The sequence below is a fragment of the Toxorhynchites rutilus genome, chromosome 2 (genome assembly GCF_029784135.1).
Source record: "Toxorhynchites rutilus septentrionalis strain SRP chromosome 2, ASM2978413v1, whole genome shotgun sequence".
Lineage (NCBI taxonomy): Eukaryota > Metazoa > Arthropoda > Insecta > Diptera > Culicidae > Toxorhynchites > Toxorhynchites rutilus.
The window spans coordinates 292,692,264-292,717,172 of NC_073745.1; the positions used below are offsets into that span (position 1 = coordinate 292,692,264).

Consider the following 24,909-nt stretch of genomic DNA (forward strand, 5'->3'; position numbering starts at 1 on the left):
CCGTCATATACAGAAGCCATTTGCTTACTTGACTATCTTCAACTGGACTTATCTATAACAGAGCGTACGTTAACTGGACTGCAAAGCAGTTATGTATCAATAATAGATGTCAATACTAACAATACTTCAAGTATTGCTTTTACTGTTTTGCAGTTGCATCTGATTACTTCGAAAAAGGTCTTGCTAATTTTTTTGATAGAATGAATTAGTACACACTGTTGTGTTGCACACAATGGGAACGAAGTTGAAAGAAAGAATGCATAATACATGATTTACCATCGCATTCGCTCACGAAACATACCTCTTTTATTTGTTAAGTTGCTCAGTTGCTTATTATTTCCCCTGTTGATGTCTCAGGCACCAAAAATACTGGATAAAGTTGCCCAAAATACTGGATAAAGTTTTCAAATGCATATTACGCAGAATCGTTCTTACGATATATGATATAATATATGTCATTATTATATCATATATCGTAAGAACGATTCTGCGTAATATGCATTTGAAAACTCTTAATAAACGATACATTTTTCGTAGTGACCCCTTTATATAGAAATCAAAGACGTAGTCCTACGTCAAAAATGACAAACATTTGAAGAGAGCGTTTTTGTTGGGAAGAAATATCAGTAACTTTGAGTGGAGTTGAGATATTGACAAGTTCAGCATCGCAAAATGTTTGTAAGCTCTGAAAGTTTTTCGAGTTTGCATGTAGAATTTGAAATATAAAAGTTACAGAGTAGTATGATTTCAGTTTTTTCCATGGTGACCCTAACGCAGCTTACAAAAAGACGCTATATCGGTTATTTCAAGAGATAGAAAAAAAATTGTTCCACAAAGATGTCTCAAATAACTGAGACTACAACATTGTCGAACTATGTTTACCTCTATCTACAAAGATAATAAAGTTATATTTTTTATTTCATCGACAATTTTGGTCACCCTATTTTTGATAACATAAAAATGAGCGCTCTTTTATATGTAACAACTTAGTGGAAGACAGTTTTTATCTAGAGAATAACTGTCGAGCACTAAATGTTTATTTCCGCCTCAATGCACCTCCTGGACCATTCTGCATTGTCGAGTCATGGAGAATGCCGACATCCCGTTGTTGGTACTAATAGAATGCATGCTTTTGATTCAGCAGAAATTGATGGACCAAGACAATACCGTGCAAGACGATGACATGGAGTTTGACGTTCTGAACGACGATGACATAGTCAACTTTGTTTTGCATACGAACACATCTTTCTACAAAGATGAAAACTTAATTTCGACTGCCGAGGGAACGAATGCTTCATCACTTTTCGAACCACATCAAGTTGATGAAGATGAAGAGTCCGAAAATTGCGTTTCAAATGAAGTAGCCTTATGTGGAATCGATAAAGTTTTTACTTGGACTGAGGAAAACGGACTCCCTTTGGAAAGACGATCGCTGCTACTAGAATTACGTAGAAATATTTTAGATAAAATCATTCATTCACAAAATGTTAGCTTTTAGTTTTTGCCTTGCTGCATATTATGCACATTAAAGTGCCAATGAATGTATGGAAAAAAATGACTTTCGAATTTTAGAAAGGGACTTCCTAGAAAATGTTGATTCCCGTGAAAAAACACCCTATGAAAAATTTCAGCTCAATCGGACTTTATTTCCTAGTGTCGCAAAGACGTTGAAGTTGGAAATCTCTCTAAGAAAATCGACTCTCTGGGACTTAGATGACAAAAAAAGTGACAGTAGATCTCGACGTTTCATGCAATTTGAAGACGTTTTCAATCGAACAATTTTTTCTCCAAAACTCCGATTTCATATACTCCTCTTTTGGATGGTTTTTCGGTTTTCGAAATACTCAAACTTTGACATCTTTAAGACACTAGTAGATAGAGTCTGATTGAGCTCAAATTTTGTATAGTGTATCTTTTCGCGGAAATCAACATTTTTAAGGAAGTCCCGTTCGTAAATTTGAGATGATTATTTTTATTGGCACCGTAATGCACATCGTTAACATGTATTTGTTTTCAAACTAAAAATTATTCATTTAGCCGAACAAGCAAAATTTACCCTATGAATAACCGGATTTAAACATATTGAGCGTATCCTGCTCATTCTGGCTACATCCATTATTCAACAAATTATCATATAAGGTATGTTTGAATATCAAATCAATGCATTCATTTCACATAAGAATTTTCGACGTATATAAATCTACTGCGGATTACCGAAACTAATTCTAAGAAAAAAAAACCCTATCCCAGTCCTCTAGTCTACCTAGTTACGTTAAATTTTGTGCAAATGATCATATTTATAAAGCATATTAACAAATTATCCAAAACATAAATAAAAAAAAATCAAAGCTTAATCACTCCGGAGCTAAATTACTTCAGAAAACTTCCGGATTATCGAATTCCGGATAATCGAGTCCGACCTGTATGTATTCTTCCTCATGTAAGTATTATGTTTTCTGGAGTTGGAGTCGATTCGTTGCCTAGTTTCAACGGCCTTATAAAGGGTTGGAAGTGTCAGATTTGAAACTCTCTACTCTCAACTATATATCGCCTGCTCTTATGCAACATTTGAATTGTACGCAACTTGATTTGACAGCAAAACGAAGCAGAAATTGAATGCAAACGAATATAACCCCGCTGCCAAAAATCAACAATTGGTGGAAGTTATCGAGAGCTATATTGCAACCTGAATGCCAAGTATACGTTAAAACATATTTAAATTTATTATTCTATCAAATTTCGCTTCAGACCAGACTTAATCTGAGCATGAAAAATGTAAACCATGCGCATAATATATCAAGTAACTTGTTCATGTTTTTAATTATATATTCATTGAAAATTGAGCTTCACATCAAAACGAACTATCGTACATATTTACTCTCATCACGATACTGAACAATTATCAACGGCCTCGAATTCAGCTTTAATTTTCTAGAGTATTATTGGCAACACTGAAAAATTTCGTTCGACGAACCTGTTGCCCCTTTAGCTAACAAACCATTCAACTGCTTAGTTACTGACGCACGCAGCTTGTGTTTGTATACAAACATTTAGCATACAAACAGGCGAATAACTTTAATAGATACGAAAATATAAGGCTGGGGAAAACGAGATCCATTACCATTTTTATTGAACGGTTTTATTTAGCTTGACCTGTTTGTATGTATGAAGGGTTGGCCCATATTAATAGAAAATCGTCCTCCTTTCCGTTGATCGAGTGATAAGAGATTTGGACACACCTTCACCTATGCTGTCATTATAAAACTGCGTATTCCACGATCTTGAATATCCAAGATGGCGGGCGGATGCCAGATATCAGAAAAAAAATCAATAATTTGGCGCCACGAATTATGTTTCTTATAAACTTGTCGACACAAAACTCGTAGCCTCCGGGTTCCGTAAGTTGTCCTTTCAGATAGGCAAAGCGTTATACAGTAGAACCCCGATTATCCGCGAAATAGTCGGGCTAGGCCATCGCGTATAACGAATATCGCGGATAATGCAATATAAGACTTAAAATGAGGTACAAACACGAAAAATATATATTTTATCATGAAAACTATGTTTCATTAATACAGAAATTATTGAACTATCAATCTGTAAGGTCGTGTACATCAGTGATCAGATAATGTGAAAGCCATGACCAAAACAAAAAAGCAAGACTCTACCACTGACTGGCAAATTTCGGGAAGGTTTATGGATTTACTAGGGAACTCACTTTCGCGGATAATCCGCACCGCGGATCAACCGCTCGCGGATAATCGAGGTTCTAATGTATTCGATTTTTTCCTCATATTTATGAAGTACATTAAAGATTATGTCCTATGAAGGAGTTTTTGAAATTCCCAACCGCATCAGCCAATAAAAAAAATTTTTTTTTGAATTTAAATATTTAAAAAAATGTAGTTGTCATAAAAAACCGAAAGGCCTCAAATCGTCTACGCCATGGCACTGTTTCATATGGAACACTCCTACTTGGAAAAAGAAAGCGATTATTTTTACGTGAAATTCCAAACTTTATTTAGTATGGTTCGGGTTGCCCAATTTGGGTCAAATATGCACCGTTCTTGGACAGCTTTATTTGTAACTTAATATTGCCTCTCTTATAGAAATCAATCTTAAGGGGGTATTCTAGTGTAGATACACAAATTTCAGACGTTTTTTCGAGCTCCGTAAAATTGAAACAAAGAATACTTTAACTGTCCATCATATTATTATTTGTTTATAAATCTTTCAACAATAAAACGAAAATGACATGCGGTTTAAAACGTTTTTTCCACCGTTTCCCTATTTTTTGAAAATAGTGAAATTTTAAAAATATTATTCTTAGTGATTCACGTGATAGAGATATATGCAGATTGAACTTGAGATATCGTGTACGCCAGTTTGAAAAAAAAATGGTTTGGGGGGAAAAGTTCATTTGAAGTTCATTATTATGGCCGTGTCAGGTTAGATAACGCATCACTAAAATGGCTCTAAATCGGTAATTAATTTGATATTCAATAAGTTTGTTCAAATTCTTTACATTCACAGCAAATATGTTGAATTCAATTAAGTTCGAGAATCTTTACATTCAATCAATAATTTAATCAACACAAACAAATTTACTAATCAATGGTACCACAATTTACCACATCAACTTTGCGGTTATATCATAAATATAACCCACCCATTTTTCGTCCAAAATTCTTTTTCAGGGAGAAAGAAATGTGAGAAAATTCCTCTCTCTTCCTCTTTCTCTCTCTCTCTCTCTGAAGTTCAACGAGAATGATTTTTCGTCCCTCATTTAGTACTGAAAATATGGAACGAAAATCAAAGTTAGATTTATCAACGTTAGCCTGTTTAGACATCGTCTAAACGACCTGCATTTGGCCTTTTTGGTTTTTGCGACCAGAAATTTTCTTGCTTTTATACTTTTTTTATGCTTTGTCTCTCAATATTTTAGGAACAACACCTATAAACCTACAGAAATTTTGCACTCTAATTAATTAATGTTTTAATAGTTAATGAAAGTTTCAACTTTTAATCGAAATCTTCAAAACAAGCATTGGTGAAAGTCGGTTTTTCTTTAATTTTTGTCTTTAGTGCGATCATGTAGTCACCAATTTTTACTCCTCAAAATTGTGTGTTGCATTCTTATAACCTTTTATGAATTATGAAAAAATTATAGGACGTGTGCGAAAACGATCATTTTCTTCACACTGTTTCACAAAATTATTGATTTTCGGGCGAGAGGTGAGAGAGGGGGATGAAAGAAATGAGCGCCATTGTGGCAGCCATTTGTGGCTAGCTTCCATCTTCACCTTAAATCTTATGATTTCTCTTTCGGTGCTCGTCGATAAGTGGCTCATTGTTGAGGGCACGGGTAGAAAAGCTCACAAATCAGCGGAACGAATGTATGGGAAAATGGAAACGCTTATAGTTTTCATGAATTTTAACCATTTACACACCAGGCGATTGTAATGTATAACATATCAAACAATTCTTTTGGTATGTAAATCGCCAAAATCTGTTCTCGTCAAAAATAGGTACTAACGTTAAATATATTTCATGAAAACGTGATCTGTTTTCAGATTTGGCACCCTTAATGAAAGACGTAGTTCTACGTCAAAACATATCACTGAGAAGAACTTCCTAAGACGAAGAAACGACTGGCCACATCGCGAATCGAATCCAAAGTTCTCATTACGACAAGTACAACGTTAGACACCCGGTCATGGGAGCCACCCCGACTTATTTCGATAATTGCAAATCAAATTGTTTGCCGAATTTAATGGTGATGTTGATCCATCGTTGTCGCCATTATTACGCTTTATCATGGTCGTCTAACACACACGTACACTCGCGGTGGCGATGATGCATTTGCGCTGTTATGATGTAACACAGCGGCAACCAAAACGCGCTCTGTGATTTGACATACTGCAAGTGTATGCGCCGTTCTTGCTTCACTCGTTTGACAACTTCGAACAGGTAAATGAAGCAGCATGCATGTGAATCAGGTGATTGAACACCGGACGGCGGAAACTGGTAAACTTGTACCGGCGTGATATCGAATTCAAGGAAGCAGTAATGAGTGTGCATTAGAATGTCACATTGATATCGACGACGCAAAACAACATTTTGCGCAAAATGTAAACAATTATCAGAAGTAATTAGTCAGTCGGTGTGAGAATGCAACGATCAGATGCCTCGGATATTTATTGGCTTTCAATCATTAGACATGGAATTTAAAGTCAATAATTTAAAATTTATTCGCTTAACGCCCATGCGAAGAGATAATACACCTTTCTTAATTAAAAGCTAGAGAAAACATAAAGTGATGTAAAAATATACAAAAGATTTCCGCTTCTACCAATATGATTTCGCTGAAAGAAACCACCGGGAACTATCGCCGCGTATATGGAAAAGTACACAACTGCACACGCACACAATCTATACAGCAAATTTCGACACTGGCGCCCCCTCAGAACAGGGTCCACTTGAAGATGTAGAAGAACAGCACCACCCAGAAGAAGTAGTACGCCGTTAGGATGAAATAGTGCACTAATCGCATCTGTCGGTGTCGCTTTTTCGCTTCCTCAAGGTTATCCATCGGTTCGTTTGCAATGTGCCTCCGGAGTCCGTGAATGTACGTCCAGAAGTAGTCCTGCCATACGATTTTGTCCACATCGCAAGGGAACATAGATCTGTCATCTGGGGTGAGTCTAGAAATAATGTTGATCGTTGTTTTCATGAGTGTGTTCGTTTGAATTGTTTCTGGATAATTACCTTTCGATGACGGCTTTCATGTTTTCCTTTTCGAAATGCCATCGACCGTTGGCAAAATATGAGATAACCGTTGCGAATTTGTGTACTTTTTTGTAAAGATCCATTATTCTACGGATAGAGGAAGAATGAGAATTAAGGTTGAACAACAATTAGGGTATCAATATGAACCATACCGTGGTGTTCGTCGTATCGCCCGCAGATACGTGTCAATCAGAAATGCAGGTACCAGATGATACAGGAATTTGTAATACTCGTACAAATACCTGTTTGTCGTGGTGTTGTGACAGACCACCCAGAGGGAACGTTTAGGGGGACAATGGTTTCCAACCTCAATTGAATACTCGTAAATTTTTTCTATGAAAAAGAAAGAAAATCGTTACTGAAGAAATAAATAAACCAAAAGTATCCACTCACGATAAGTGATCGGGTTGTTGCTTCCGGTGACACAGTTGTAGATCTTGGTACGCGACTTAACCACACCCTTCATATCCGTATTGCCAGCTTTGGCCTCAATCGAATGACTGTTTTTCCTAAAGTAATGCAATATAAAGCTTTATTTTAACTGAGGAAAGAGCTATTATTCCGTTCACTACGTTTGTTGTAAATATACGACGTTATATTCGATTATTTTCTCTAAAATTCTATATAAGGTATCACAACTCCAGCTCTACTTTACCGATACGCGCATAAAACATCGCAATGAAAATGTTATTTACCGTTCAACGTATGTCTGCCAGCCGGCGACCAGTACTCCATTGACCACGAAATCCGCCGGGATGATATCAGCGTTGTTCCGGTCGTCTACGTTCATAACACGGATTATTCCTAGCGCAATTCCCGCGATGACTCCATTCAAGCCGTAAATATTGTCCGTCCATCCTTCGATCGGTTCCTCGTTGGTGGCAATTACTACGTTTGATAGATGAAAGCATGATGATTAAAGATTTACTATCGTACTGCAAGAATATTCATTGGTTCGATTCAGTTCTGGGATTGGGCCTTGCTACGACGGTGAATGATGGGACTGTATTGAGTAGCAATATGAATTTTCGATTATTATGGGCCTGATTCTCGAATACACTTCACGGTGGAAACGAAATAAACGGCACGCCATTGAACTACGTTTTACGGGTTAGTGAAGTGTCGAAGATAACGATGAGTTTTCAGGCAGAATGAGCACTGTTCAAATAAAAAATCATAAATGAAAATTCACTTCTTCGTATCAAACTGGTATTCAATGTGAGTGGAAAACTTTGTTTTCTTCATGTGATATAATAATCTCATACAAAAATTTCATCTGAAGATAATTTGATGTTATAATGATAAATTTAGTGGGAAACTAATCTCGTATCCAGATGTCGACACCGTACCGTTGTCATCGCGAATACGTTTCATTCCGTTTCCACCGTGAAGTGTATTTGTAGTGTATTCGAGAATCAGGCCCTATGTATTCTTACACATCATTGAGAATTGAGATTTGACTGAACATCGTGACGGAAGCTCGAAAATTTTAATAAATGAGATTATGCAATCTTATTTTTTATAGATTATGCAAAACTTTTTTATAAGCATCACTAGCTGACCCGGCAAACTTCGTCCCGCCCAAAATTTGTTTTTTTGTTATTAATACCTTCAAACATTCACGTTTTCTTACTAAGCGCATGTTCATGAATCCACTCGCAGAACTATTCATTGATTAATCTTCTAATCGACCCCGTTGAATTTACCTTTTACAAAAAAAATCCTAGTACTTCTACCAAAACTCATCATATCAGATTATTTTCAGACACAATTCTCGTTCAAGATTTTTCAACCACTTGCAAATAACATGTTTCTCCGTTACATGGAATAAATGTTTGATACAGAAAATATGATTGAATAAAGACAGATCCCTCCCCTCTTCACCCCTTAGAGAGGGGGGAGGAGTGTCTATTCACAATAGAAACGTTTTGTTTAGGAGGCAATATTCACATGCCAAATTTGGCTCAATTTGCTTGATTAGTTTTCGAAAAATTTGTTTTTCATTTGTATGACAGCCTACCCTAAGAGAGGGGGGAGGTGTGTCGAACAACCTTAGAAATGTTTCTTCCCCATAAAACCTCCACATGTCAAATTTAGTTCCATTTGCTTGATTAGTTCTTGAATTATGCGGAAATGTATGTTTCATCTGTATGGCAGTCCCCCTCCACCTCAGAGAGACAGGAGAAGTGTCTATTCGCCATAGAAACGTTTTGTGTCCCCTAAAGCCTTCGCATATCAAATTTGGTATTTTCTTGATTAGTTTTCGAGTCATGCAGAAATTTGTCTTTCATTTGTATGGCAGCTCCCCAAAGAGAGGGTGTGGAGTGTCTAACCACCGTGAAAATATTTATTGCGCCCTAAAACCTCCATATACCTAATTTGGTTTCGTTTGCTTGATAAATTTTCTAGTAATGTAGAAATTTGTGTTTCATTTGTGAGGCAGCCCCCCCTTAAAGAGGGGGGTGCAGAGTCTAACTACCATAGAAACATTTATTGCACCCTGAATCCTCCATATGCCTAATTTCGTTTAATTTGCTTGATTAATTCTCGAGTAATGCAGAAATTTGTTTTTCATTTGTATGGTAGCCACACCTCCCCCCCTCCCCTTACAGTGTCTAACCACCATAGAAACATTTATTGCACCTTGAAACCTTCGTATGCCAAATTTCGTTTCATTTGATTTATTAATTCTCGAGTAATGCAGAAATTTGTGTTTCATTTGTATGGCAGCCCCCCCTCTAAGAGAGGGGGAGGAGTGTCTAACCACCATATAATCATTTATTGCACCCTAAAACCTCCACATGCCAAATTTGGTTTAATTTGCTTGATTAGTTCTCGAGTAATGCAGAAATTTCTGTTTCATTTCACATATTTGCTGTGTAAGCAAAGAATTTGAACAAACACCATATAATTATGCAATTATGCTATGGTTGATTGGTTGGAAGTTTGACAAGTAGATTGACCCTAAGAAAGATGTCATTCGAATAGTTTGATTTGTCATTTCATCATGAATATGTTGATATTTGAACAACGCCTGCAAATTTTGCGGATTTTTTACGAAAACTATGGTTGATAGTGATAGCTATAGGCGATGCAATATGCCACTAGATAGATTAATCGAAAGAAACACTCGACGGGCGAAGAAAAGACCAGTGAATCCCAAAATAAGGCAACTAAACACCGCCAGACTATATTTTGTGGGGCCATATATTACGATTTAGGCTCACAGCAATTGACATCATTCATCTGTGTTTTTTTTTTCAATCTATACGCCTATGAAACAAACCTCATGTATAACAATGTTCGACTTTTCCATAACTATTTACAAATAAGCCTGAATAACAAAGTCGAATCAATTATATCTCTCGCCTGATGCAATGTTACATACTGGTTATTCCGGAATACTCGTACACACTGCGACAATTCTGTTTGCGAGGGGAGAAAAGTAGAACCTCATGATATTCCCTGTCCTCCATCTGATATTATTCTTTGGGCGAAGCCTTGGGTCCTCGATTATATGTGATTCGATTACATACAATTTTGGACTCTATTATATACAGCTTGAAAAAATTTTTTTTTTCAATTCCAAATATGGCTTATTGCAAGGAAAAATGTAACTTTTCAACGTTAATGTGAAATTTAAATGGCTATTACAGTGATAGACATTCGTTTAGCCGCATTTGAAACAAAACTTGAAACACTTACAAAACAACTAGGAATGTTCTTTTTATCGGGATACTTATTTGCTGTAGGGGTAGTGTATTTAAGTCAATTTTATTGAAAGAACGTGCGTCACAATCACACACACAAGGCGGCATTGGTGGATATAAACATTCAAACGTCGTTTTTTTCCGAGACATACGTTTAACCGCAGGGCATAAAAATCCAGTTTTCGCATAATCACCAAGCCGTTATCTGTGTTTTTTGAAAAAATACTTGGGAATGTACAATTTACAAGATAAATTTTAGATGTGCAACGTAAGAAGTTGGTCAGATTAGCGATTTACGTAGAATTTAAAGGAATGGCGAAAGGTATTCTATTGACGGAGAGGGGCGAAAAATAATAAAGATATTCAGTGAACAAAATCGCCCGATCGTAACAAAAATTGGTCTATCTGAGAAAGTGGTACGGAATTTATTTAAATAGTGCCAGAAATATGGGATATAACGACCAACCAATGAGAAAACCAAAGTTACTTTGCGTCTCAAAGGTCCAATTAGACACGAAGCAACCAGGAAACGATGTCCTGCTCATACATTAAGGCAGAATCGGTTGTAACGAAGAGGCATATTGCGCGCATCATAAATGAGTCATCAAACATCATAACATCGATAACATTCTGTTGATTTAAAAAATACGAAAATTTGTTTGGTGTGATAAATAAATGGATCGAATTGACCGTTCGATTCAATTTACATAATAAGAGTCAATATATCCGAAAGATAGTTCTTGGGTGTATTGATATGGAAAAAAAATTCTTGGGGTGTTCATAAATGACAGAAAATAAATTATTACTTATAAATTATTTGGTGGGGGTCTCCGTAGCCACATTGGTTGCGCGTTCGCTTAGTAAGCGATCGATCGTGAGTTCAAAACTCAGGGCCCTCATTGACCATCTTTGTGTTGTTACAGAATAACTACGTCCACGCAACAATCATCAGCGATGCAGATCGATCCACAGTCGAAAAAAGATCGATGCATCCATAAAACTGCTCTGCTCTGCAAGAAACATCGGGCTGCTGTTCTATAAATAACTCAACAATGGATCAACGACTGTCTCCGCTGTCCAGTCTTAACTGGATAATTGAAGCACAGATAGAAAACTCTTACGCCTAAATGGCTACTGTGTAAATGTGTACCATTTGCAATGGTATAGAAGGGAATACTCTAACGCCGAAAAATGGCAACTGTCTAATGTGCTAATTATAGATATGATAAATATGTGACATGTACACGATTAAAATTCGGTTCTGTTACAGCTAAAATACTAATGAGCCTAAAATAAACAAAAGGGATAAAAAAAAATTATTTGGTAATCAATAATTTTTTTTATATAATAAATTATCATTGAGAATTTATTAGTATGACCTATGATTTTCTTTTAATTAAGCCTCTCACAGTCTCGCAGACCAATAATCAATTATTTTGTATTGAGGAGACAGAATTAAATGATTATTGAAACTGTATGAAATTGAAGAAAAAATATTTTCTGGATTTTTTTCCATTTAATTAGAAGAAGTGATTCGCCTATAATTGGATATCTAGCTAATTGGACAGACCTGTAATGCGGCATGAATAATTGGATTTTTAGATATTATCCACTAATTAGACGTATTTGTAAACATCCTTTGTGCAAGTTTGTACAACACGATAATTTGTTTAGGGACATTTTCAACCATTTCCCAATCATTTTACTAGATCATGTATTTTTCTACTGGATTTTTCTGTTTTAACTTATTTTCCACATTGTGTTGTGCTTGTTGATATGTCCAATTACAGGTCACAATCGACTCTAATGTGACACTAAGTGGTGCCCAGGTATGTCCTATTAGAGGCAAATCACTGTATCTTTTTTTGCTTTAAATAAATACAAATAACGCCTTGAATACACAATAGCAAAATTACAGAGGCACGAACAGTCGCACGAGTACTGGAGGATTAAAACTTTGTCTCTAGTACTTGTCTAGTTAGTACTACATTCATTTTCCAATGACTTTATGATACAGTCAACGTTGGTAGACCGCAGTTTAACATTTGAAAAATTAGTCGATTTCGATGTTTGTTCTTCAGTTTCACACACACACTTACAACATGAGCTGTGTTTTTTGAATGCACACTTACAAGAAAAACCGTTAAGTTTAAGTTGACCAAATTTTGATCGCTCCATCCCTTAATCTGAATGTTGCGTTGAAATTTTACTATGTATTTCATAGGTGATTTAATCTTACAAAAATGGTATCGTAACATTTTGTCTCATTACATATTCATGTTCCCCGGAGATTTACATTTTCGGTCGGTCTGTTTTGAAGGTGCTTGAAAGTACGGTTGGCGTTTACCCGATACAAAGCTCGTCATTTTCATTGTGATGAAATTGTGATAATACTTTCAAATGCATGCGTTGCCGAGACTTCAACTTAGTTGCCATACGACATTCGCCATATATTATGGATAAGTAAAGTCGTATTTGTACACCTAATATTTCCAGGAGGAATATTTTTTGTTATTTTGAAGAAATTATTCGACATTTCCGTTGGTACGGCCCATCATCTGGCGCATGCCTGTATCGGTTAACCAATTATACCAATCGACCTTCTTTTCAGGAGCTCTCCTATTGATTTTGGTTTTAGTAAGAAATATGTTGTTATTCTAAATCAGGGGTTCTCAAACTATTTTGAGCAATAGACCCCTTTTCCAGAATTAAGCGATACCTCAGACCCCTATAGCCAAATATTTTAAACAAAAAATGTTTTTCTTGTTTTTATCTTATTCACACAAAATACTTACTAATTTAAAGATATTGCGGTTGGTTAACCTGTTATAAGTTATAATTTGTTCAAATTCGTTGAACATGCATTTTTCACGGTAAGCGTTCTATTTATGATCTACTGTGTAATTTTATGCAGTTTCTTCAAGTAAAAATGTTGTATTTGATGAAAAAATCAAATTTTATGTTTTTCTTTGTAAGTATATAATTTATTTTTTTCGCTGCACTAGAGATATTTTTTTTTATTTTTGTATAACCAAAGGCACAATAAAATAAGTTTACAAGGCAGTGGCAAGCAATGTTTTTGGAGTTAACGGACAGTGACAACTATATTGCCATCAATTTTTTCAACTGTTTCAATAGTTTATATTTCATCGAAGACGATGTGTTCTTCCTCATAAAAGGATTATGTTCTCTGAAGTTTGAGTCGATTCCTTGCATAGTTTCCACGGCCTTATAAAGGGTTATGCCAGGGTTGTCAGGTGTATTGAACAGACATCTGGATGTTGGAAAATCAAAAGTATGGATTTGTCTGGATTTTTGTCGACATTTTTTATATTTAATTGCAAATTTTATTGAACATTTTTACGAGAGCGTCGTTTAACATTTGTGGAAGCGGACACGATTTGCTGACGAGCAATGCCAATGAAGTGTCTTTCTCGAGGCAGGTGAAGAAGGAGTTTGGAATGAGTTCGTCCACAAGGGCCCTTCTCAGGACTAGAACTGCAAAAGTTTAAAGTCTCTATAATTCAACACAATCAATCAATTCAAATTATACGCATTATACTTAAACTTGATGGTTGTAGACATGTGCACCAAACTACTTTCTTCGGTGGTCAGAAAATTTTTTGGATAACTTTTCTTAATTGTGGGTATGCCATTTCACCACCACGGATAGTTGTGGCTAGAACTTTACCCCAAAATATTACCACATTGGTTCATCTGGAGAATAGTCTGAAAAATCAACATTGCGCAGCTCTCTGAATTTCGCATCAATTGGCTGAATGATTTCTCTGCGAACTAGGTAAGGAAAATTTTCAATAAGCGCGTAAAATGATTTGGTGTTTTCTTCTGATGACATTGGACTAGTCCAGCATGGTTAGATTTATCATAAACGAGTAGTTGAAATCGAAGTTGATACATTACATTAGCCTTAAATTCGTTTAGGCTATCAACAGATATTTTTCCATCCCCAATGAGTTGTTCAGCCGTTGTCCCAACTACAACACATCCTAAGCTCTCGTAATTTTATTGATCAAACGCAACTTTATTCAGATTACTTAGCGTTTGCATGAACTCATTTGTGAAAAAAATATCCAATACCGTGCTTAAAAGTCGTGTAATGCTCGAATGAAGAATCGGTAGGACTCTCACTTTAAAAGCTTGCTCATGTTGTTAATCACTTTGACTATGTATGACTAAAATGTCAAATAAATATTAGTCTACCAAGTTTTAAACACGATTAATATGTTTCTCAAATCCAAAGTAGATTTGAAGTGGTTCATGTCTGTCAAGCACTCTTTGCACCACTGCCAGAGATGGCAACCTTCCTTATTTTTCAGGATTTCCCAGACTTTTTAGCACGCTCCCTGATATCCTGACGAACACTCAATTTATCCTGTTTTTCGGAAATGATCCTGATTTTTCATGATTTTGTACTCTTTACATCATTCGTTATAAATATACTGGTTTCCATGCAAAAGTATTTAAGCTGTGTGTGATAGATAGCGCAAGATTGTGAAACAGAACTTTGAATATGAAATTAAATTATAATGCTTTGATTGAAAATGATGTTTTTGTTGTCCCAAAAATCGACATTAACTTTTCGGACAACCCAATATGAGCTATCCTGATTTATCCTGATTTTAATTTTCATTTCTCCTGATTTAAAAAAATTATAGTTGGCAACCCTGACCACTGCCATTTAATCGCGCATGGATGCGACAATTGAATCAAGAATTTCCTGAATCTCATCACACTAACTAGTTCGCAAGGGACTGTAGATAAGACAGCTATTGGTTTGCTCAACCTCACCTGGAATATGCTTACACGCATACGCAGAGCATAAGGCAGAAGTTCAATACCCAACTGTTTTTCTGTTTTTCGAACCTGTCGGTACATGGTTAGGTTACCTTAAGTATTTCTGATGTTTCAAAATGGTGTTTGTACAAATTTCAAACCAATTTTATCTGTTAAAAAGTGTCAATTATATGACCTCCGGACAAACAGTCTACGGATACCTTAAGTGACAATTTCTTCGATAGATCCGCTGATTCGTCAGCAATCAAACTGAACGGATGGCTTCGCGAATGACTAATGGGCACCTCGTGTTGACCATCTCCGAGAACGAGAACTTCTGTGCTCCTCAGTCGCAGCATGCTCCAAGAAATCCTTCAATCCTACAAGACACTAAATGTCTTTACTAAACACTTTGTAGAAACCAGCATGCTTATCGGTGCATTGGGAAAGTTAGCTCAGTCTGGCCTTTCAATCCCCTCGGTAAAATCAGTGATGACATTTTGAATAACTGTTTCAATAAAACTTACCAAATCAACTCAATAAAGTCAAATATGTGCAGAATTTATTTTAAATCTGGAAAAATCTGTGCAAAATACGGAAATCCTGGACTAGACAAAGGACGGTTTGAATATCTGGATGCTTTACCAAAATCTGGAAGATTCCATACAAATCTGGAAGTCTGGAAGACATCATTTTCCTATCAAAATTCAACAAAATAAATAGATTTAAAATCAAATAAATATTAATTTAATTGTAAATATGTTAATACAAATTACTCTCAAATACTGGAGTAGGCAATAGATTTTTGAAAAAAAAACATCGCACGTTAATGATAAAACAAATTTAACAAAATCAGTGTTATGAGATGAACCTACTTTCTCTCTATTTCTACTAATGTAATCTCTTGAATTAAATTAGTAAATGAGTGTATTCAAGTTCCAACAAATTTCAGAACGCAAATGCCAAATGCACTTTCCAAATTTTTCATCTAATACGAACTTATGCGCGCTCATCTATTTGTTAAGTTTTTGAAAAATACAACAATCATAACAGTTCGGCTGAAAACTATAAGGTAACACAGTAAAACTATTTCTTTCTTGCTAAATTCGATTTTATTATTCAACATAATTGCCTTCGAGGGCGATAAAACGATTATAGCGATCTTGCAACTTTTCGATACCATTTTTATAGTACTCTTTCGGGTTTTCCAAAATAGGCCTCAGTATGGGTAATCACTTCATCATCGGTCTTAATTTTCTTGCCAGCGAGCATTCTCTTCAGGTCCGCGAACAGAAAATAGTCACTGGGTGTCAGATCTGGATAATACGGTGCATGCGGAAGCAATTCTTTTTTTCACAATAAGTTGCTTCACTCTCAATGTAATTCACGAACCAATCGACCAATTGCTGTTAAATTTGGGCACGTATCCATTGAAAGATGGTGCTTTGTGATAGTCAAGTAGATTTTTGCAAGAGGCGCCATCTAGACGTCAGCCTTATGAACTTTTCAGCCGATCTGTTACTTTCTACGTAACACAACCTATACTGTATCTTGAAAGTTATAGTCGACCCCCAAAATCAATTTTCGTTCATGTCGACCCCTGAGAAACCAATATCGACCCCAAGGGGTCGATATCGACCACTTTAAGAACCCCTGTTCTAAATGAACATTATTTTGCTCTAAATGATCTCTGGGCGCAGAGAAAAAAATTAATCGATTGTTTTTCTCCTTGCGTTTATAAGGAAATTTGTTGTTTCTCGAATGCAACCAATATTAACTACAATTAACATTAACTTTTAATTCGACGCAGCTGATGCAAATTCCCATTTGTTTTTACAACCTGCAAACGAGTACTCACTGATAGAGGGCCGCACAACGGCGATCGGCAGCAGCTCCCCAAACTGTCGCACAATGTCCTCCGTCAGCGCCTTGGTGTACACGTACGTGTTGGGCCAGGGATGGATGAACTCGTTGACGGTCTTGTTCATGTGCTCCTCGAAGTGGTCATCCATCGCCTCCACGAGCCTTATCATCTTCTCCGGATCGGACGGTGGCGGATAAAATTCCTCCTTAATTGTCTCGTTCGGACAGTTGGAGTACGCGGTGGAGATGTAGATAAACAGCTGACGTGTACAGTGATAAAAAATAATGTTATTAGAAGAAGTTCTTTGTCGGTTCGCCGACGGTTATTACCTGCAGATTGATAATTTTCTCGCAGATCTTGAGCAGATCTCGAGTACCCCGGACATTAACTTCGATGGCCTTCTTCAGCGCTTGATCGAACCGAACGTCAGAGGCCGCGTGGAACACAATCTCGGTGTTGTTGATGATGTAATCGATCGATTCGTCCGATAGTCCCAGTCCCGGGTGCTGCAAATCAGCGTCAAGAATCTTGACGCGATCCATGAACGCAGGATAATCCTTCTTGAGGTTCATGAACACCACGCTGCCGAATAGCTCGTCACATCGCTGTTGTACTGTTTTGCCCTTTTTTGGCCTCGAGAGCAGAATTATCTGCTTGACGTCTATTCTGGAAACGCGAAGGGAGAAAAAAAAAACTTCCGTCATGCAATGAAAGATAAACTGTCGTGTAGAGTGTCAGTCCGTTGGTTTCTGTGAATAAATTAGCTAGGGGATTTATTGTACCACCCGATGATGACCAGCACATATTTTAGCGGCGGGTTGCCGCCCGTCGGTGTCATGCTTATTTATGGGAAATTCAAATTGGAACCACGCAATATCGGAGACACCGATTCGTTCGCGTTAATGAGTATGCTGAACGAGACACAGACCGTCTAACGGATGGTTACTGACGTTAGACGTTTCATACATCGGGGCAAGTAAAACAAATAAATGCATGCGTGTGCTACTAACCGCGGCCCGGCAGGGTAGATTAAATGTGTATGATAATAAACCTATCGAGCAGTTTGTACCTATATGTTCTGGGCTAGCATCGGTTACCGTTTGTGTGGTACTGCGCAACCTTTGACGTAGGGTGCTCTCGAGGTCAGGTCACGCGCAGGGCAATGGATCCCTTCCGGATATCAGTCAGAGCTAGTTCTTTTTTCGAATGACGTATAACGAACGCATTGATTATGTGTCGTTACGCATAAACATTGACTATTGAAGAAATGAAATCAAAATCAGCAAACAATTCCGGTAAACTCGTTTTCTGTATTTGCGAGTGCAGATAAAAGAGACCATACACATTGTGAGACATTCCACCAATCAACACGAATTTTCGAAGAGTTTTTTAATTTCATATTTTTGTTTTCACTGAAACCTTGCCAATTTGTCATTTTACGGTGTTAGTTTTTCGATTACGATGACGAATAATTTTTGAAAAGGGCTTATGCAAAAATGGTATCATTTCAGAAAATAAGCTGTAACGCCAACACGAGTTATTTGATCGAAACGGTGTCTTAGTTATAGATTATAGTTTTACGGTCCTGAAAAAAGTAGGGTAAATGATGTTGGTTTGTCCAATTTCGGGGGTTTTCACACAACTAGTAAATGTAAATCGACTTTTCTTCATGAGGATCACATTCAATCAAACATATATTTTTTGAAAAGCTCTAAGTCTCTAGTTGCTAATAATACAATATAGCGTTCAAATTGTTTGTTTTTTTTTTGTTTTTTTTACGATTTTCTCCAAAGAGAAATTATGATCATGGTTTGTCCATCTCTGATCATGGTTTTGTCCGAAAAATGATCATGGTTTGTCCGGTTTTAGAAATCGAAATTTTAACACTCCTATACTCGCGCATTGGTCTGTCAGACCGAGAAATCAATAATTCGTTCATTTCTCAGAAAATATAAACACTACGACTTTGCGATTCTCTCTAGCTTCGTTATTCGTCGTTCGTCATCGTTGGTACAAAGGGGACGTGTGCCTCTTTTCTAACATTTTCGGTCTGACACACCGACGCGAGTATAGGAGTAACTTTTTTGGACAAGTGCCTTTTTTATACTCTAGAATAGTGTTGAATGAAATGTATAAATTAATGTTAGTGGCGTGGAATATTTATTGAATATAATACATAAGATCATTACCGGACTATTCTTATTTGATTTCAGTCCCTTTTGTAACTGGATTGAACGGATCCGTATATTAACTATTCGTCGATATATTCGTCATTAGATTCATACGTTCAAAAGCAAAATATAAATGTTTGACCTTCGTATAGTTATTCGCTAAATATAATGATCATACATATAAACACTTCCGAAAGAATTTCACTTGTGGAAGAATTGTAAACAGTAAACTATAAACTAATCGGTGGCTTATGGAATTTTTTAACAGTTATAGTTTCGGGGATATTTTTTATAACAAACAATATCGACAAGAAAACAAGTAAAAGAAAAGGAAGTTTCTAGAAATCCTTTTATATCATCTTTTTATGTCCCATCTTAAAAAAAGGCATTAATTCTTAGTTTACCAAGAATACAGAGACAAAGAATAATAGAAATATGCAAACTTTATATTCCAGAACCTTTATCATCTGGTTATTATTTAAAAGGTCGTTATACATTCTTCTCTTCGATAAAAGACCCGAAAAACACGCAACATGAAATGTAGAAAATATGTTTGTTTCGAGCATACAGTTATGCTATGTTCTGATTCTTACTCCAATGCAACCACAATCGATTAATACGTTTTTGTATTATTTTATAGCTCTTTATACTTCCATGAATTATATTCAGTTGCTTACTTTTAATTAATAACAGTGAAAAATTCGAATTTCGGTATTTGTGTTGGAGTATCAAAAATTACTCTGGTTAGAGGAGGCTGAATTAGATGACTATTAAAACATAATAAAGACAAAGAAAACATGTTTTTTTGAGTTTTTTCATTTAATCATACCGTCTTCTTCAAATAAATGCCAATTAAGCCTGAAAAATACACAATGGCAACATTACAGAGAAGATTCGGTCTGTGACACCGTGCGCGAGTATACGTATTATGATTTTGCACGCGAGTACAGGAGGGTTAAGTAGATGTTGCATTTCTCATTGCTTGAGTTTACTGTCATCATATTGATCCATTCATAATTTAGGCTTTCTTCAAAACATTGCCTTTTCTTGGGCATTTTAAAGGTCTATAGCAATCAACACAGAGAAACTTTATTTCTGCTTCGCGCAAAGGACAACAAAACAAAACAAACAAACTGTAGCGCACCAAGCGGTTGCCATAGTTATTATGTGGACAAACCAACATCAGTGAATTGGTCAAACCATAATCAGATTTGAGGTCATCGAAATGCATTAATTACATAATTCAGATATAGAAATCTGGTACAGATGGTGTACAAGCACGATGTTTACAATATTTGGTCGGGGTTCTCGTGTTACAAACAGAATGTCAAACATAATACTCCCTTTCATGTCGTAGGCACTCATCGTCGTCAATTTGTTATTCAGAACCTTTAGAAATATGAAGAAACAAAATTATGTTGTTGCTCGACGCGCAAAACTTCGTTCTCTCTGCAGCCCGAGCGAACCAAGTACATGCTAACTATTAACATAATATCATTACACAACATATTAGTATTTTGAAACTGCTATTAACTAATTTCATGAATGGTATATACATTGATTCACTTTTGTTGTTATTGACAAAGTAATATCTTGATGAATAAAAATAAATTGATTGAGGAACTAGGTTCGCTGTGATTGAACAGTTTTGATAAATGCAGATCAGCTGTCTTACTTACAAGATCCCGACGACATCTGATTCCAGGAGCGGTCCGATACAGAAAAATCTGTTAAAGATTCGGATCTTCCTTTTCGGAGAAAACGATCACTATCGTCCGATGCCATATTGTGGTTTATGGTTCGCTTTGGTTGAATTTTTCTTTTGGAGCTGTTGTCAATTGTCTGAATGACATGGTCATTTTACAGTCGATATATCATTATTATCTGCATCTAAGGGTGTAAGTAACTCAATTTTGAAAAAAATGGCACTTGGTTCGTTTTGGCCGAACCCCGCCCATTTGTAAGTGTTGTAAGTGTTATGAGTCCAATAAAGGCCTGAATACGTACCAAATAATCATCTGGTGATTGATTAAAAGTTAGCTCAAATGCTTTGGATAGCTTTGAAATCTGTGAATCCGTATAAATATCCATTAAACCTTTTGTTTATTTTAGGCTCATTAGCTTTAGCTGTAACCGAGCCGAATTTCAATCGTGTACATGTCACATGTTTATCATATCTATAATTAGCACATTACACAGTTGCCATGTTTTCGGCGTTAGAGTATTCCCTTCTATACCATTGCATATGGTACACATTTACACAGTTGCCATATAGGCGTAAGAGTTTTCGTTCTGTTCTTCCATTATCCAGTTAGACCGGACAGCGGAGACAGTTGATTGATCATTGTTGAGTTATTTATAGAACAGCAGCCCGATGTTTCTTGCAGAGCAGTGCAGTTGTATGGATGAATCGATCTTATTTCGACCGTGGATCGATCTCCATCGCTGATGATTGTTGCGTGGACGTAGTTATTCTGTAACAACACAAAGATGGCCAATGAGGGCCCTGAGTTTTGAACTCAAGATCGATCGCTTACTAAGCGAACGCGCAACCAACGTGGCTACGGAGACCCCCTAACTATAAATCATGAAAAAGATAATTTTATTTATATGTTTTGAGACATTTGAATACCTGATTTGACACAGTTGCGCTGAACTAGAACATTCAAAAAGTGGACAAATCAAGATCATATTTTCGACTGGACAAACCAACATAATTTACCCTACACGCTGAAAAAACTGTTTTTTGGACCGAAAAAATTGAGATAAAAATTTAAATATAAAATATCTCAAAAACCACATTTTTTTAAATTTGAAATTTTGCCACAGTAAAGCCCATATTTCCTACAACAACTGGTAGAGATTTATTCCTGATTAAATGAGAAATAATTTTTTTATGGCAGTTTTAAAAATTGCGCGTTTTTTACAAAAAAAAAATAACTCACGAACTATAATACAGGTCGGACTCTATTATATACAAACTAGATTATATACTGACTCGATTATATATGATTCGATAATATACCAATTTGGACTCAATTATCTACAGTTATTTTTTTTTTCTGTTTCAAATATGACTTATTTCAGGACAAAATGTAATATTTCAACGTTAAGGTGAAATTTAACTGACTATTATAAGCACAGTGAATTGAAAATCATAATGTTTGAAGATTTTGGTTGAATTTTCACCGGGAATTGTTTGTAACGATATTGCAGTGAAATTAAGAAGGATATGAGTTGGGTATCAAAAAACTAATTGTAGAGCGGGTCGAGAGCTTAAATTGGTTGATAGTAAAAATTATTAAAGAAAATTATCCTTTCCATTTCAAATATGTTTTCTGTATATTAAAGTAACATGGTTTTACTGATGAGAAAAATAGATAATTGTGTTCGGTATTGGTAATTATCTTATATTACATTGGTGAGTTTTTTTTTGGTTTGTTTCATCCATACATAACACAGGAGGCATCTCGTCTGGGATCACAGAGGGCGGTTTAATTATATCGGTATCTTTTATCTGATACGCACCATCCAACGACTGTTTACGATCCTTCTGTCATCATCACTCGGTAAACACTGGTGGAGTGAACAAACAATACCCAACAACCAAACAAAACGGCCCTTTTCAGGACTACCAAATCATTATGGAAGAGTTTAACGATGTTATTCTTCAAACATCCAACCCTCCTGTAATTTTTTCACAAAAACATTTTTTTCATGTTCTTACAATTTTCGACTTTTTCCCTATTTCGGAAAATAGGGCAAAAGTTTTTCTAATGACAACTTTCATATTATCTTTGAAACAATTACAACTATTTTTAATTTTGTTTAAAGTCAAGATAGCGTAACAGTGTATTCGACAAAGTTTTAGATCTTATTTAAATATGAACTTTTGTCGAAGACGTTAACTTTTTATCTTTTATAGCAATTGTATATAATTGTATATAATTGTATATAAATTCTCGCGTCTGTGTTTGCAGAATATGTCAATCGTGATAATCTACGCACTAATATGTTACGATTACGATCTAAAAATTCTGAACAAAAATTATAAGAATTGTCCATACAATTCCCAACAAGTCATTCATACATCGGTATAAGGGCAGTGATACAGGGAAAAAGTTTTTCTAACAACAACTTTAACATGTTTTCTTTAAAAATATTCATAGTAATTCTTCAAAGAAAACATTAAAAAGTTGTTGTTAGGAAAACTTTTTCTTTGTAGTGATACTATTTTCCGCTGTATGGGTTTTTTTCCTAAATATATATTTTTATCAAGGCTCATATGGCGTTAGCCTCACGGGGCCGGGAGTTCAATACTTTGACAATTTTTCTTATTATCTATGTTAGTAATATGTAACCGATTACTCGCGGTTGGCTCGAGGTTAGTATTACAAGTGTTTTCGTAATTCGGATGTTGCTGTCTCCAATGCTCTGTACGTGTGCCCGACACGGGATACTTCCTATTGGGATGCAGTTGACCCTTAATCAGCAACGCCCCCATAGTCTGTACCTCATATCTAGCGTGGTGCGTCTTTCTCGACTCGAGGAATCCAGGATAGAATGGTCACTAGCCGGCGCAATCATCAGCTCGTGTAGAGTTGTCATGAGCGGTACAACCTTTGGCTCTTGTTGAATAATCAGTGAACTGCACAACCTTCGGCCCGTGCATCTGTAAAGAGTGTGTTTATGTATTGCCGCGACTAAGTAAAAGTTTATCGATCGGATAGGAGGGATATAAAACGGGGACACAACGAAGGAAACATCATTAAACGTTGACATCGGCGTTTCTGAGGAACAGGTATAGATGAAGCAGAAGATCAGGATCACGGCTACCTAAGATATCCCGGACGGGGATATCCGATTGTCTGCCGTTTGCTCTCAGTGCTCTAGAGAGCTGAGAGCGAGCAGTATGGAACCGGATACACGACCAGACAACATGCTCGATGTCGTGATATCCATCGCCACAATCACAAAGATTGTTTGCTGCGAGCCCAATGCGATAGAGATGCGCGTTTAGGTTGTAGTGATTGGACATAAGCCGAGATATCACGCGAATGAAATCACGACCTACATTCAATCCCTTGAACCATGCACTCGTCGAGACCTTAGGGATAATCGTGTGTAACCAATGATCGAACTCATCTCCACTCCACTCCACTTGTTGGTAATTGTGTGGATTTTTTAAAACACATTATTGAGAAAAAAAATATAATTTTCAAAATAATTTTGTTTTGATGATTCGCTTCTTTTTTTTTAAATTTGTTTGATATTTTTGAATGAGGACCTCAATAATTTGCTACATTTCATTCTTTAACCAATATTTTGTAGTCTTATTGTTTTTGAGTTGGGATTTTTCGAAAAAAAAAGTTTAAAGAAACTTAAAATTTCGAAAAAAATCAGGGTTAAAAAATGAAATGTAGGAAATAGTTTATTTTTTCATTAAAACATTTCGAACAATTTCGAAAACGAAACTATGGAAAAAAATTAAAAAAAAAACTGAAATTCATTTTTTTTGAAAAAATGTTTTTAAAAATTCTGAAAAAATGTATGAATTGCCCATACAATTCCCAACAAGTCA

General features: G+C 36.1%; 1 protein-coding gene across 1 annotated transcript in view; it reads right to left on the minus strand.

Moving 5' to 3' along the window:
- LOC129766963 (uncharacterized) overlaps positions 1-24,909 on the minus strand; it is an 88,016-nt gene that overhangs the window by 36,139 nt on the left and 26,968 nt on the right. The window contains 8 exon segments of the mRNA XM_055767560.1: positions 6,439-6,646; positions 6,649-6,704; positions 6,769-6,876; positions 6,942-7,122; positions 7,183-7,298; positions 7,485-7,677; positions 17,152-17,416; positions 17,487-17,823. Of these exon segments, the coding sequence (XP_055623535.1) occupies positions 6,439-6,646; positions 6,649-6,704; positions 6,769-6,876; positions 6,942-7,122; positions 7,183-7,298; positions 7,485-7,677; positions 17,152-17,416; positions 17,487-17,823 (1,464 nt within the window).